The following is a 16,189-nucleotide window of genomic DNA, read 5'->3' as shown; positions in this document are numbered from 1 at the left end:
TTATAACAATTACCAAAAATAAAAAAAATATAAAAATTGTAGTAGTAAAGTAGTAACTATTTATCAATTTTTATATTAGCTAGCTTTCCTTACATAATTATTAGTTTTTAGTAGCCACAACGGTGATATTTCACTTTCTTTGGATAGTAGCGAAATTTGTGTGAATCCCTCATTATTTTTTATTATAAATGTGAATTTCGTCTGCTAATCTACATATATATTCTACATCTGTAGATATATCTGTTTGTTTGTTGGCTTTTATTGATATCAATTTTGATGGTATTTGGTGGCTTCGCATTTAGGTACGGCCTCAGTTCGAACATACACTTTTTTATTAAAATTCCCACGGGAACGTGAGAAACTGGAATTACTGTTTAATGTGGGCGAAGCTGCTAGTAATAATTTATAAGGCCTTATGGAGGTCAACTCCACTATCTCTCACATGGTGCTTGCCAATAAATTCGACCTATTCTGACATTTGCCGTCAAAATGGACGCCAACTATATCTTGGCACGCCGCTATCTGCCTTCATATTTGAACGGAACGCGTTTGGATAAAATAATATTTCTAAAAAATTCTCATTTGTGAACACTATTTCTAAGACGATATATACATTAAAATATCGTCTTTGAAATAGTGTTCACATAGTCACATCTATATCCCTTGCGGGGTAGACACGTTTAGCTTTTTGGCTTGATGATAGAATTGAGATTTAAATAGTGACAGGTTGCTAGCCCATCGCCTAAATGAAGAATCACAAGTTTATAAGCCTATCCTTTAGTCGCTTTAATACGAAATCCATGGGAATGAGATAGGGTGGTCCCATTCTATTTTTTATTGGTGCCAGGAACCACACGGCACTTAAAAAATTGTTATAAATAGATGTGACAGTTTCATTATATTAGACTCTAAAGCATGTATAGTAAGGAGTCTTTTGACCTGATTTTAGATTTGAATAGGTAGAATAAGAATTTAACTTGAAAAATTTATATGGCTAGCTACCATTTCCATAATAATCCTTAAAAAGGAGACTTCAATTTTTTAATTTCAAACTCTAAATCTACAATATTATACTTCACATATTGTCCAAAGCTTGAGAAATAACAAAGGCTCTTTTTTATTTATGGTCCAACGGAGTAAAACCCTAGACAAAAGACGGACAAAAGTCTAGTTAGGTATTAATATCAATAAATGACAGTGAAAATATTCCTTAGTTTCCATTTACGGCTTACGCATTCGTCCTTAATAAATTAATTATCAAATCCATTCGTCCATTCAATACTATAAATAGAGAAGTGGGTGTTCTTTAAATAGAAATGCCGTATTTAGACTTGTGAAACTGCGTGAGGTATTTAATGAAATGTCACACATTGATATTTAACGGGATAAATGGTCCAGTAGTTAAGGTCACCATATTGGCAACCACATCCGTACCGACCCATGTTCAAATCCCACTTTAGCATGACTCGTTTTTAGGGTTCCGTTCGGAAGCTTGAGGGCAAATGACCAAGAGGTCACAATTCTACGAGGTGGTCTGACCTGGTCCGATCGTCCCCGGAAACTGACCTTTTTAAGGCCCTCCAAGATGAAAATGACCGCGATAGATGGAAGGAAATCATCAGAAAGATAATGATTCTGCGGGGGAGTCACGACCCTCAGTAATGATGACGTGATCAGAAAGACCCTAAGGGTAAAGCAAAGGGGTGAACTTCGTTGTTCGTTTGTCTGTCTGTTTGCCGTAGTCTATAACCAGGCAGTATCTCATAAACCGTGATAGTAAGACATACATACATACATAAAATCACGCCTCTTTCCCGGAGGGGTAGGCAGAGACTACCTCTTTCCACTTGCCACGATCTCTGCATACTTCCTTCGCTTCATCCACATTCATAACTCTCTTCATGCAAGCTCGGCGGTTTCGGGTAATGAGATAGTAAGACAGTTGAATTTTTCAAAGATGGTGTATGTCTGTTGCCGCTTCAAAAATTAATATTACATAGATAAAATCTTTAGAGCATTGACTTAATATGGAAAAATACAATACAACAAACGTATGTTTTTTTTTTATAATGGCAACAGGTACCGGCTTGAAATATTCACAGAGTATATTTATACAATAACTTTATAAATAAACAATATTGACCCTATGCTGTACTGTGATACTAACTAATAGGCCGTATGCGTTAGTTTAATTTAAGATACCTTGATGGGTATCTTAACTTAAACTAATATAACTTCTTAAACAAGGTTTATAGCGTTGACAGGGTACTGACAGGATCATTTATCAAATACTTTGAGGCTTTGGGGCACATGGTTTAACCCCTTAAAGTTACCAAAATCAGATACATAATAGGGTAGTTACATTAATTTATTTGTCAATTAAGCGTAGGTTCATTGGTTTAAAATAATTTAATAAATATTTTACAGTTATGGCAAAAACGTATAAATTTTACGCAAACAAGTATAACAATTCAATTCATTCAAAATCTTTATTTCATGTCTAAAGTACATCAGTTGAGTTACTGCTTATAAGTAAATACAATATGAACCCTGTTAGGAACCGCAATTTTAAAATAATATGGAACGGCGGACAGGTTTATATCGGCTATTATGATGAATATTGTAATAATAAACAAATTGCCGTATTAAGTACAATAAGTTTACAATACGTTTGTTTTAAATGGATTGAAAATCATATGCAGATTTAACTAGATTTCTTTCAGTTATTTTTCAACTTTTATTTATTTAAACTTTATTATACAAAATACAGATGTGTAGCACAATTGGCGGACTTAATTCTAGAAGTATCTACCAGTCAATTAAGTCTGATAGAGTTAATTAAGTCAGAATTAAGTCTGATAGAAAACTTTTTAGCACGCGCTACATAGAACTAAGGTTGTAACATTATTGAATCCACCTTATAAATAAGTTGGTAGAAGAGTCTGCAAAAATGATGCAGGACGTATTTAAAAACGTAATTACATAATATATTGTAATTTTTTTTTAATTCTCAATACCTAAACGTTCATGTGAACAAGACACTTTTAAATGAGCAATCTTTAATTTCACCTGCGGCAGCTCTTGTTTGGAACTCATTTTTACCATTCCCACGAAAGTTTTAAGAAATACTCAAGGAAATTTAAAAAATCTCATTTTCGTAAAACCGGCTTTGATTTTCGCCCCTTGGATATAGATTAAGACATTTTAGACTTTAAAGCAAAATTTTAAGTTCTCAAGTTTAGACCTATTCGACAGTTTTGGTTGGAATTGTGGTTAGAGCCCCTTTGACAGACATATCCGTATACAGCCGGCCTAAAACACGAAGAGGCTTCGCGTTGAAACTTGTTTTCTCAAGAATCGGAACTATTTGGTCGATAAAGTGCGAATAGAGTGGTACCGACCCTGCCTTGACCTCAAGCCCATTGCATCGATTTATGACTCATAACCTCCTTAACTTTAAGACTGAGGAATAAGAAGCTTTTCCTTAACTCGGATTGGGAGTAAACATTGATTTTGGCGATGTTTTTTTGGTGTGTCTAAGAGAAAGTTATTTTACAAATTGCCAATGAAGATTGAATATCCATTGAACGTATTTTTTAATTTCATCAGGAACCGTTTTATATCATATTTCTTTTTTGTAATTATTTCAATAACGAGTTTATAAACAATAAAGAGTTTATAATCTATCTATTATCACCGTTTTCTAATATTAAATCTACTGAAGCGATTTTTATTACATGACAGATCTATCATCATACTATATCTATTATCATACTATCATCTTAGTGCTTGCTTTATTAATTAAGCTAATTATGGTCACAAATTTGTAAAACCAGAACCACATAGTGGTCTTTAACCCTAGATCCAATACGGGTTAGGTTTTCCTACCAAGGTTGCGGAGGTCAGATGTGAGTCGCTTCGTGTAAAACCTGACTCACCCAATGCAGGATCCAAAGTCAAAGGGCTCCTCTCCAGAGAGGTGAAGATGCGACCGGGACTAAAAGCCAGGAGGAAGAAATGACAATGGATAATATTACAATTTCTCTTTCTATATTGACCATTTGGTCTTTCTCTTTGTGCTTGCCTTAATTTTTTGTTGGTTTGTTTATCTATTCAAGGGTTATTTACTACATCAATCTTCTTTAAATTAGCGTACTTATATATAATTAAGAGTCTGGATAAGGACAACCAATTCTATTCAACCCGGTAAAAGCTATAATTCCCGTGGAATTTGCGAAAAACCTTTATCCTTTTGTAGGTGGCGATAAATTCGGTCGCGCGAACGAAGCTGCGAATGAAGTAAAAGCTATTTGCGAAATAAAATATAAAACAAAGATTTTCTTCCAGGCGATGACTGTAGCGTCCACAGGGTAAAGTAATAAAAAGTACATCATTATGGTAAAAATTTAGTACTTAATATTACTAATACCTGGGAACACTGGCTCTTCTTGGATCTTCACTGCGCAGACGTGGCTGCCGGTAATTGCACACATAAATCTTGGCACGCGCAAGTTTAATAATAAAATGCATTTTAAAAATAGAATCATGAAAAATCGTTGAGAATAATTCTCTTAACATTATAAATTGCTTAAATCAATTTGGAATACACGAAGGATGTATAAGGAATAACCAAAATATAATGACAAAATAAATTATGTGAAATATTATTTACATACAAGGTATCACTTATTGACGTTAACATAACTTAAGTCTAATGATATCTACTACCGCTGCCAAAGGGCATGTGTAGAAGAAGCGGTGGAACAAACTAAACTGCAACATTTTTAACAGACGTCAATTTACAAATATAGATCTTTTTAATCTGATTCGTGGACGAATGAACATTGACTACATTATCTAAACCATACGGCATGGTGAGGATGCAACTGGGACTGAAGCCAGGAGGAAGAAGAAGAATACGTAGGTTTCATTCTTCTTGTCATATTGTTGAGAACTAAAAAATATATATTTTCTAGTTCTTTAGTATAATTTAAATCCAAGTGAGTGCTAGTTAGTATAATTTTAATCCAATTTCAAATTTCCTAATTTTAAATAAGATAATAATTCAGTACCTTCTTTTAATGTAAATACTGTTAAATTACATTTCATGTAACGTGAAAAAAAAAGAAAAAATAAATATGTTGTCGAGAACAGAAAAAACCAACTTTCAATACACACGAAATGAACTGACAGAAACAGATGAAGGCTGTCCTTCAGGCAGAAAGGACCGGACAGATTGTCCGAAAAATACTTTGTTTTGTTCATGTTTCATTTTTTTTTTCAACTATACTAAAACTTTTAGTCAGGCTCTACATTATTTATGTTTTATAACAAGCTTTTACGTTTGCATACGTATGTTTACCTATAACGTCTTTATACCTTACGGGGTAGAGAGAGCCAACAGAAATGACAAGAGAAGCTCACGACAGAAAAGCAGCAATTTTTTTCGCTGAATATATTCGCTTATTCCCTTAGTCGTTTACAATATGAAAGGTAAAGAGATGGAGTAGACCTTTACTTATGGGCCGATAATCACACGACATATTAAATTTAAAATAGTAAAAACATAAAATTCACAAGAAAAGAACACAACAAAATGTTAAAAAGTGCTTTAAACAGGCTGAAGTAAATTTGTAAGTGACATAAAGAACAATATGAAATTGCAGTATTGCACATAGACTTACCTGAGCCAAACCTCTAGAAGTGTCAAGCTGTACCTGCGTACTTGGCGTGCCAATTAAATGCTATGACGCATGTTGGCGTGACATCCTGGAGTGACGACTGACCAAAGCGACTGACGACTCGCTCTCTTCTACCTCCTGGCTTTAGTCCCTGTTATATCCTCACCACTCTGGATAGAAGCCTGTGATGTGCCTTTTGACCATGATCGAGGATTGGATAAGTCAGGACCCAAAGTATCTCCCTTCTGATCTCCGTAACCTATGCAGGGGTACCTAACCCATATTGGATCATGTTAAAAGCTGCACTAGTCGCCTTTAACACCATTCATGGAAAAGGCAAGAGTGGCCCCCTTTTTTGTAGTGCTAGAAACCCACACGGCACTGCTGAACCCATTTCCCCTCCTAGCACTAATCCCGGTCACATCCTCATCTCTTGGAGAGGAGCTTGGGATAAGGTGACTCAGGTCAAGTCACGTCGTTAAGTCGCATTTGGTCAGTCTTGCAATGGCGTGCCATTTGGTAGCATTTTGTCAGAACGTTATACTATAACGTGACAACTCTGCGTCTTAGTCAGCGCGTCCGTGCTTTACGAATAGCGTGTTTGACATATTTGGCTTAACGAGTGAGACTTGGCTAATCTGCCTTGGAGTCAGATGAACGAGTTGTTGGTACATTTATACTGGGTACCTTTAAACCTTAAAGTTAAGTGTTGTATCATAACAACATGTAGCCATTTTCTGACTGTCGATACTCAACTCCACCCAACATTAACATACCACTACCTTTCCTTATGAATAAATGAAGCAAAACTCTTAGTAGCTGACAGTACAGCAGTTACGTCTGTATGTAAGATCTTCAGCATAGAGCCTCTTTATTAATAAATATCCCAACCAAATTTTATCTCAACCAAAATTACATATGGTGCCGTGTGGTTCCCGGCACCACTAAAAAAAAGAATAGGACCACTCCATCTCGTTCCCATGGATGTCGTAAAAGGCGACTAAGGGATAGGCTTATAAACTTGGGATTCTTCTTTTAGGCGATGGGCTAGCAACCCGTCACTATTTGAATCTCAATTCTATCATTAAGCCAAACAGCTGAACGTGGCCTATCAATACTTTTCAAGAGTGTTGGCTCTGTCTACCCCGTAAGGGATAAAGACGTGATCATATGTATGTACCAAATTTTATGTATTTTAGGCGTGATTTTATGTATGTATGTATGTATCTCAACCAACACCTCGTCCAAACTCCAAGCCAGCAAGAGTGAATGTGTAAAGCGAAGCGCGGTGCGTACCTAACTCACCGTCGTGCATCGGGTCGATGGTGTGAATCATGAGTTGCAGCAGACCATGGCGGAACTTGGCCGCGGGAGGCGCTTTACTGGACCCAGGGGTAGGAGCAGCCGCCGTGTTAGTCCCCACGGACGTCTCTGATGACGTCGTCGCGTTGCCGTGCTGTGGAAGAGGAGAAGTGTTGAGCTGGGTTTACTGGGCCAATGAAGGCAGATGATTGGGCTGCGGTCCTTAAGCTTAAGGTAGGACATTATCGGTAAGCTACCTTATTTTTTTTTTAGTTTATTTTGGCACAAACAGTCATTACATTTTTACAATAAAAGTACCTAAGTAAGTAAATTTTAAATAAAAATACCTTATAGTTTGAGGACCGCAGTGGGTGGCGTTAACTTTCGTTGGAAATTTTTTGAGAGCCACAGAACTTACGTGCAACCGCTGGTTCGGTGTGTAGCCGGCTTTAGATAAAACACACAGATTTTTGAACGTTGACAAGCCATTTGTCTTACTATCTCTTTTTCTATAACTGACGTTAACCTAAGAGAAAGAGTGAGAGAGAAGATTATTAGTGTTGAGAGTTAGAAGCGAGATGCAGATTTTATGCCTTGTCAACGTGTATAATAACCGCCAAGAAGCAAGATTTAAAGCGCCGTATTTATAAATAATAGCAAAGAAATCTTAACCCCACATGATTTTGATATATAGATAGATAAATGAAACGTTTATTCGCCAGTGCTTCAGACACACAACAAATATAACAATGTGCTGTAGCAAGTCCAAATGGTCATAACTCGGCGATCTTTTTGCATTGAAGTTGTACAAAAACGCTGATTTTCAGTTATCACCATTACATTTTGGTTTATTTATGAATTCCCTTTCCCGAAAAGGTCTGAGAAAGAGGCCAGGCGTGGTTTTATATGTGCATTCATTTATTCATTAAATTTTACCTTTGATTTGATTTCTATCAAATAATTTCACAGTCAAATTGGCTGAGCGAATCAGAAATGTACCAACCATTTGCAGAACGACCATACAAATCGCGGCCATTACGCGTTACAGCCGGGACGAGTGCCCCTATTGGCGTAGTTTCGCCTGATTTGTTCATATTAATTATTCTCAGACTGTTTTGGTTTAGCTTAGCTTAGGTTTTATTTGTTTTGTTAACTAATTATCCTAACTATTTTATATTATAAATGCAAAACTTAGTCTGTGTGTTTGCTAACTCTTCACAGTTAAACCTAAGATATAAGTACAGATAAGACCTCCCGATTTAATCAATAGTGTTTCCCTTCTTCATACTTTTACGTTTAGGTATATGCCTGCTAAAGGTACTTAAACTAACGACGCCATCTAGCGATAAGAATGAAGACAAACGGTTTTTCATGCGTTTAGAAACACGAGTATTATCCTACCGCATATTCCTGTCACAGACATGGATGAAGCTAGATACCGCAAGTCAACTCTGTATGAAAATTAAGTGTTAGTTGCATCATAAATAACTATTAAGAAACTTAATTTTTAGGTTAAATATTTCTTACTTTTAACCCCGTTACTGTTGCAGCTAAAGTCAAAACTGATTTTACTTTTTGACATTTCAATTCACAATGAGCCTGCCAAAGTTTTTCTGGTAACGGTAAAGGCAACACAGCGATATAAGGAATGAAATTACTTATTTTGACAGAATGTTTTTGCTAGGGTTAGGTCGCGACTTGCCTACGTGTCACATGATTGAAATAGCAAAATTTAAAGCGAAAATCATTTGTGAATGATCATTGAACAAGATTGTAATTCTGCCGTGAAGCAAATGTATCCTTAAGCGAACAAACGAGATTAAAACCGACACTTTTAAATTTGCATAAAAAAAATTTATGAATGTGGACGAAGTAGAAGAAACATGTGAAAGGATCATGACAATAGGAAAACTAAAGTCTCTGCCTACCCCTTCTCAAAGGAAGCGGGATATTGTTGACTGTTTTTTGTGACAAATAATAAGATAAACGAATTTAAAAAACTTTGTTCAATATCGAATTAAATATTTACGAAACGGGGTCTTCTAGACGCCTTATTTTACAACTACGCTATTTGGTACTCGATATATATTTAGATAGTATATGTACACTTATGAGGTCTATCTATATATATGTCTGTGTTCGTGACACGAAATTGCTCCACTTTTCCTTACAAAGTACGCCCAAGCGAATTTATCAAAGATATCCAGATATTAAAACAATTTATAGCACCCTTCAGCGGCGAATCTTAAACACCCTATCTTTTGACTATTATGTCATTATTTGTGGTAAAGAAATGTCTTTTTCTTTTTGACTTTACTTTTATCCTGGCTTTATTCACTTGGGAATTATTAGGAAAAAAGAGAACTGATGTTCCCTGAAAGTTTTAATCGTTTCCGTATCAAATTCCATCCCAACTAATATTATTAATGCAAAAGGAGTTTATTTGTTTGTTTGTAAACTATTTACGGGTTATTTAATGAATTAAACTTCTTGAAATAGCACGTACATATTATTAAGAGTCAGGAGAATGACACAGGTTTCCTTTCATCCCGGGAACTATAGTTCCTATGGGATTTGCGAAAAACCTGTATTCTTTTGTAAGTGATGATAATTTCATCGCTTTTTTGTAAGTAGATTGCGCTAAATACACGCGGGCGAACCTGCGGGTAGTATTTAATACTTAAAAAAAAATGTCAAATAAATGATTTTTAACATTTAATAAATTAAACTAATAGTGTATTGGACAGCAAAATAGATAAAGGTGGTAGACACAATATGTCTCTCTCTCTCTTTTTCTGCGTGTTCAGGTTGCATCCTTCACAGTAGTCTTTCGAGACCCGGGGCCCGCCTTCCGGATTTGCTCTATATATGGATGTATTCTAAGACCCAGGCCATACATAATAAGAACATTTTCTTTTAGAATATAGACAATTGTAAATAGAACAAAGACAAAAGTGCCGTGTGGTTCCCGGCACCAATGAAAATAGAATAGGACCACTACATCTCTTTCCCATGGATGTCGTAAAAGTCGACTAAGGGATAGGCTTACAAACTCGGGATTCTTTTTTTTTAGGCGATAGGCTAGCAACCTGTCACTATTTGAATCTCAATTCTATCATTAAGCCAAATACCTGAACGTGGCCATTCAGTCTTTTCAAGACTGTTGGCTCTGTCTACCCCGCAAGGGATATAGACGTGACCATATGTATGTATGTAATATAGACAATTACCATTCTTTTCATGTAATTCAAAACCTCTAATCCCATTTTTGGGTCTCTCCTTCTTCCTAATTGGCCGTTAAGCCATTCGATTACAAGACTATAAATTACACCGATTTTTCTCAAGCCCCGTTTTGACCTAGTTCCGGCGTTCGCTAAGCTCGTGGGAAACTATAAGACATTCTGTTTGTTTTTTTTTTATAAATTTATGTTGACAGTATTCACAGTCAAAATGTGCAGTGTTTAGTTTTGTTTGTATTGGTTTCGAGTCTACAAGGTATATCGAAAAAAAAAACAATATACACAGGGGGCGATAGTATTACTCTCTTCATTATATGCATGATTCTCTTCATGCAAGCTCGGCGGTTTCGGGTACTCTTGACCTGACCCTTTACCAGGACGTCCTTAATTGGATCGAGATACGTTCGTCTAGGTCGTCCCACTCCGACCTTTCCCTCCACACTCTCCTTGATACACACACATACATACTCGCCCTATACATAATCTATATATATAAAAGAAAGTCGTGTTAGTTACACCACTTATAACTCAAGAACGACAGAACAGATTTGGCTGAAAAATGGTAGGGAGGTAGCTTAGAGCCAGGAGACGGACATAGGATACTTTTTATCCCGTTCGACAGCGTTCCCGTATGACTTGACATGAAACGTCAGTCACTATAAAACAATGGTAAAACAAAAAAGAATCAGACTTGGAATAACAAAACGCAAATGACAGCTATGTAATTGACGTAAATTCAAATAAATCCTACTAATATTATAAATGCGAAAGTTTGTGAGTATGTCAGTATGGATGTTTGTTACTCTTTCACGCAAAAACTACTGAACCGATTATGATGAAATTTGATATGTAGGTAGCTGAAGACCCAGAATAATATATAAGCTTTTTATCTCGGAGTTCCCGCGGGATTGATAGGGTTTCCATGCGGACGAAGTCGCGGGCGGCCTCTAGTCCTTGATAATCGCGAATATTTGAAACATTGAATACACAACTTTCCTTTTATAAACATGGTTAAATATTAAAAAAAATATATAATTTTAATTGTGCCGTGTGGTTCCCGGCACCAATACAAAAAAGAATAGGACCACTCCATCTCTTTCCCATGGATGTCGTAAAAGGCGTCTATGGGGTAGGCTTATAAACTTGGGATTCTTCTTTTAGGCGATGGGCTAGCAACCTGTCACTATTTGAATCTCAATCCTCTCTTAAAGCCAAATAGCTGAACGTGGTCTATCAGTCTTTACAAGACTATAGGCTCTCTCTACCCCGCAAGGGATATAGACGTGATTATATGTATGTACGTAATTTTACTTAATTTATACCCTTTCGTGAATAAACGTCGAACAATATCAGATCGTAAAACAATTTGTAAGCAATAACGGAACGGGGGGAAAATATTGAAAAACTGCCCACTCCGAATGATTGCTTTTCGGGCGATTTCACCGGGAAATTATTATGTGGTCGTTTGTTTTTTGGTGTATTATTTTTAACCCCTGAGGTGAAAAAGAGAGTGTTACATTTTCAGGAAAATAATATCAACGGGTAAAGAGACGCCATTGATTTGACAGTCATCACGATCAGCTGATCGACTTTCGCCACGTAATTATCATGTCACGTCTTTTATTCGTTTTTGCTAGGCTTACAAACTTTGGATTCTTCTTTAGGCGATGGGCTAGCAACCTGTCACTATTTGAAACTCAATTCCATCATTAAGCCAAATAACTGAACGTGGCCATTCGGTCTTTTCAGGACTGTCGGCTCTGTCTACCTCGCAAGGGATATAGACGTGACCGTATGTATGTAAACTATACGGAATAATGGTAGAGGAAACTTAAAAGAAGATTCCTGAAATAACTTAATAAAATTCCGCCCAAACAGTACACGGATGCAAATTCAGCAAATTGCAAAACTCGCCGCACGATTGTCGAGCAAATTGAAAACTTTAAAAATTTAAATTGAATTGAATTTTAAGTTCTCAATTTCAGGCAAAGATTAGACGTGAACATTAGACCTGGGAAAAATTCTTCTATAGTTACACATATATTATATAGTTGAGTGAGTATATACCCTGTGGCTATACCTTTACATACCTAAAAACGCCTCGTCACTTACCCGAAGGGATAGGCAGAGTATACTTTACTAATTCACAAACACGGAAAACAAACAGTACAGCGTATTTTTAAATAAATTACCTTATTACTATACATTCATAACTTTTAATAATATTCGATAAACTTACGTTTCGAGAATTAAACTTTTAAATTTCAGTTTTGTGCCACACAAAGAACCTGCCACATCAATTTCTAGTTTCAGAACGATAAAGTAGAACAGAACAGAACGACCTGCACCTCTATGACATATAATAAAATTGTAACTGACTGATGTCTGTACTTGAAACATTAAACATACGTATAATCACGGATAGGCTTACAAACTTGGGATTTTTTTTAGGCGATTGGCGAGCAACCTATCACTATTTGAATCTCAATTTTATCATTAATCCAAATAGTTGAACGTGGCCATTCGGTTTTCTGGACTGTTGGCTCTGTCTACCCCGCAAGGGATATAGACGTGACCGTATGTATGTATGTATGTAGGTCCCTTGGAAAGTTCGGGAGATTCTCCCGTTTTGCAGCTCTGCATCGAAAAAAAAAAAGCAGTTGATGAAGTTATAACCTTGAGCTCTTCGAAAAAGATTATTGTGATTATTGGTTCAGGTGGCAGACCAGTACGATTCTTTGATCTGATTATATAAAACACAAAAAAAAAAAATAACTTTTGACCCTTGTGCGGCTATGATTCTTATGCTAACTCTAAACATAAGCATCATTATTCCAAACCTATTTTTTCAAAAGGAAATACAATATTGTTTACATAATATCTACTTAAGTATAAAACTAAAGTCTTACAAATAGTACGGTTAGCTCGCCCGCTTTGAAAAGGGAAAACTATTGTCTAAAACACTAGGTATACATTTTTCATTCCTAGATCATGCGTTTATCTAGAAATGTAGGTCGAAAGATGCATGAAGTAAAGTTATATTGTAAGTTTCTATGCTAAATCATGACATTATATGTATAAATAACATTAGTAATATAATACTAGTAATATAAATAGAATGTTTAATATACTCCATCTCTTTCACATGGATGTCGTAAAAGCCGATTAAGGGATGGGCTTATAAACTTGGGATACTTATTTTGGGCGATGGGCTAGAAACCTGTCTTTATTTGAATCTCAATTCTATCATGAGGCCTAACAGCTAATCGTGGCCTGTCAGTCTTTCAAGACTGCTGGCTCTGGCTACCCCGCAAGGGATATAGACGTGATTATATGAATGAATGAATGAATTTAGTTTTAATATTGTTGCCACGCCTTGACTCGTCTTGACTTGATCCAAATCGAGAAGTAATAATTTAAAGCGTTTATTCGCCAATCGTTGAAAAAAAAACCATTTATCTAAAGCGTCCATTACATACTGATCACGAAAAATAAAACATTTCGCATACCATACACATTTTACACCAGTAACTAAGTAAGTTTAAAAAACAGTCGTTCATAAAGCGGCCGCCTAGGTTAAACTGCAGACTCCTTCGGGATCTAGTTACGAAGTTCGTCGTGTGAGCTATTATTTACAGTCTGGTTAGTTAGTTAGTGATGTAACTCGCGGCTCTATTCCGCATAATTCTGGTGAAATCTGTTCTGAAACTCTAAGCTTCCTACATTGCAATTGCAATGCTCTTAAATTGTATTCTTATATTCATATATACGGACAATCACGTCTTTATCCCTAACTGGGACCTAAGGGATAGACAGAGCCTGAAAGTGCACATTCAGCTATATGGCTTATGATGGAACTGAGATTCAAATAGTGACAGATTTTTATATAATAGATAGTATTTTTTATAAAATATAGTATCGTTGAGTTAGTATCTCGTAACACAAGTCTCGTACTTACTTCGAAGCATACTTAATCTGTGTAATTTGTCCCGTATATATTTATTTAGAGTTACATAAGATAGATGTATAAATCTATCATATACTAGAAAGCATGCGTAAAACGAAAAACTCTTGAACTTCTGTTCCCGCGGGAATTTCAGAATATCCTATTTTAGTGCACCCCTAGAATGTATAAGGAATTCTATTTGGGCCTATAGGATTTTTTTTAAATGTGATTTATATTGATGAGAATTTGTAAATTGACGTCCGGTGAAAATGCTGCAGTGTAGTTCGTCCCGCCGCTTCTTCTACACATTCGCTTTGGAAGCGGTAGTATAAGATAATTAGATAAGTTATGTGACGTCAATAAGTGATACCTTGTATCCCGGGTTCGAATACCGGCCAGGGCATGAAGAGAAAAAAACTTTTTCTGATTGGTCTTGGATGTTTATCTATATAAGTGTTTATTATAAAATATAGTATCGTTGAGTTAGTATCCCGTAACACAAGTCTCGAACTTACTTCGAGGCTAACTCGATCTGTGTAATATGTCCAACAAAAAAAAAAGAATTCCATAAAAATCAAGTTACTCCGATCTGATCCCCACAATCTGAAATCCTGGAGATCCGTTTTATTTTAATTATTTTTACATTCCATTCTGATCCCTCGTCCCTATCAAACGGGGGGACAGAACGGAATAGAAAACACTTCAGAATGGTTCAGATCGGACGAAAGTAATAATAATATTAAAGAATCCGTTTAGGAGATCACACTCCAAAAATCTCACGGACTAACATTGGGTAGTAGTATTTTCTCAATACATTTCCTTAGTTTCAGTTTACGAGTTAATAAAGAGGCTTACTTAACTCCGTAGATATCCAGTGTTGCCAGCTACGTAACAATTAATTGGAACGCCTTGTGGGATTCCTTATTTAACTAAGTTCCGTCTGGGATTAAGTTTGTGTGAGATATCCGGGTTTTATGTTCAAATATTTCATTTGCTTATTTCAGGTGCCGTGTGGTTCCCGGCACCATTACAAAAGAATAGGACCACTCCATCTCTTTCCCACGGATGTCGTAAGAGCCGACTAAGGGATAGACTTGGGATTCCTCTTTAATGTAAATCCCTGCCAATCTAAGGTCTGCCGCGCCGATGGATGCATGGCTAGGGGCGAGCCTAGTCTCGAGCGTGCCACTTCCGCCATGGGGTTGGGCGACCCCCAGGTAATGGCTAGCCTTACCCTGGCATGCGGGGCTCTGCTGGGGCGGACAAAATTTTTCCCTAGCGTCTCGTGGGAATCGCATTATGAACCTTAAAAAGCATATAAATGGCGGCGATGGTGTCCGCACCCCATCACGTCTCGTTCCCGGCGGGAGCGGTATGCGGTCTGCTGAAAGCCGCTTTGCGACGATGAATGTAAGAGGAGGAATGAAGGATAAGATTGAGGAAGTATGCCAGATGATGGATGAAAGACGTTTGGATGTGTTGTGCGTGAATGAAACGAAGCGGAAAGGATGCGACGCGACGCAGCACGGCCCTTACACGGCGTATTGGTCTGGAATTTCCAGTACCAGCCGAGGCTGTCAAGGGGTCGGTCTAATTCTTTCTGCACGAATGGCTGAGTGCGTGAATGAGTATGAGTGTGTCAGCCCTCGTCTTCTATGGATTAGGCTGAAAGTTGGAATCACTCGGATCTTCGTTCTAGGTGTTTATGCACCTTGGGATGTGGGTTCGAGGGGTACAACATCAGCAAAAAGCGAAAACGAGGAGTTCTGGAATAGTGTAAGAGAAGTATTGAAAGTTACCAAGCCAAATGAGAAGATTATTATGTTAGGTGATTTTAATGGATGGGTGGGTGTAAAGCGTGATGGATATGAAAAGGTGCTTGGTGCGTTTGGTGACGAAAAGGTGAATGATAATGGAAGAAGTGTATTAGAAATTTGTCTAGAGTGGGATCTTTTTGTGTCGAACTCAATGTTTCAACATAAAGAGATCCACACCTACACAAGAGTGGAAGGTATTTTAAA

General features: G+C 36.8%; 1 protein-coding gene across 1 annotated transcript in view; it reads right to left on the bottom strand.

The window, feature by feature from the left end:
* LOC106132510 (sodium/potassium/calcium exchanger Nckx30C) overlaps window positions 1–16,189 on the bottom strand; it is a 60,893-nt gene that overhangs the window by 15,165 nt on the left and 29,539 nt on the right. The window contains exon 3 of the mRNA XM_060949541.1: window positions 6,978–7,137. Within this exon, the coding sequence (XP_060805524.1) occupies window positions 6,978–7,137 (160 nt within the window). The remainder of the gene's footprint in view (window positions 1–6,977; window positions 7,138–16,189) is intronic.

The sequence above is a fragment of the Amyelois transitella genome, chromosome 19 (genome assembly GCF_032362555.1).
Source record: "Amyelois transitella isolate CPQ chromosome 19, ilAmyTran1.1, whole genome shotgun sequence".
NCBI lineage: Eukaryota > Metazoa > Arthropoda > Insecta > Lepidoptera > Pyralidae > Amyelois > Amyelois transitella.
Note: the sequence above shows the minus strand (reverse complement) of the source record. Positions and strands in the feature narration are given on the sequence as shown.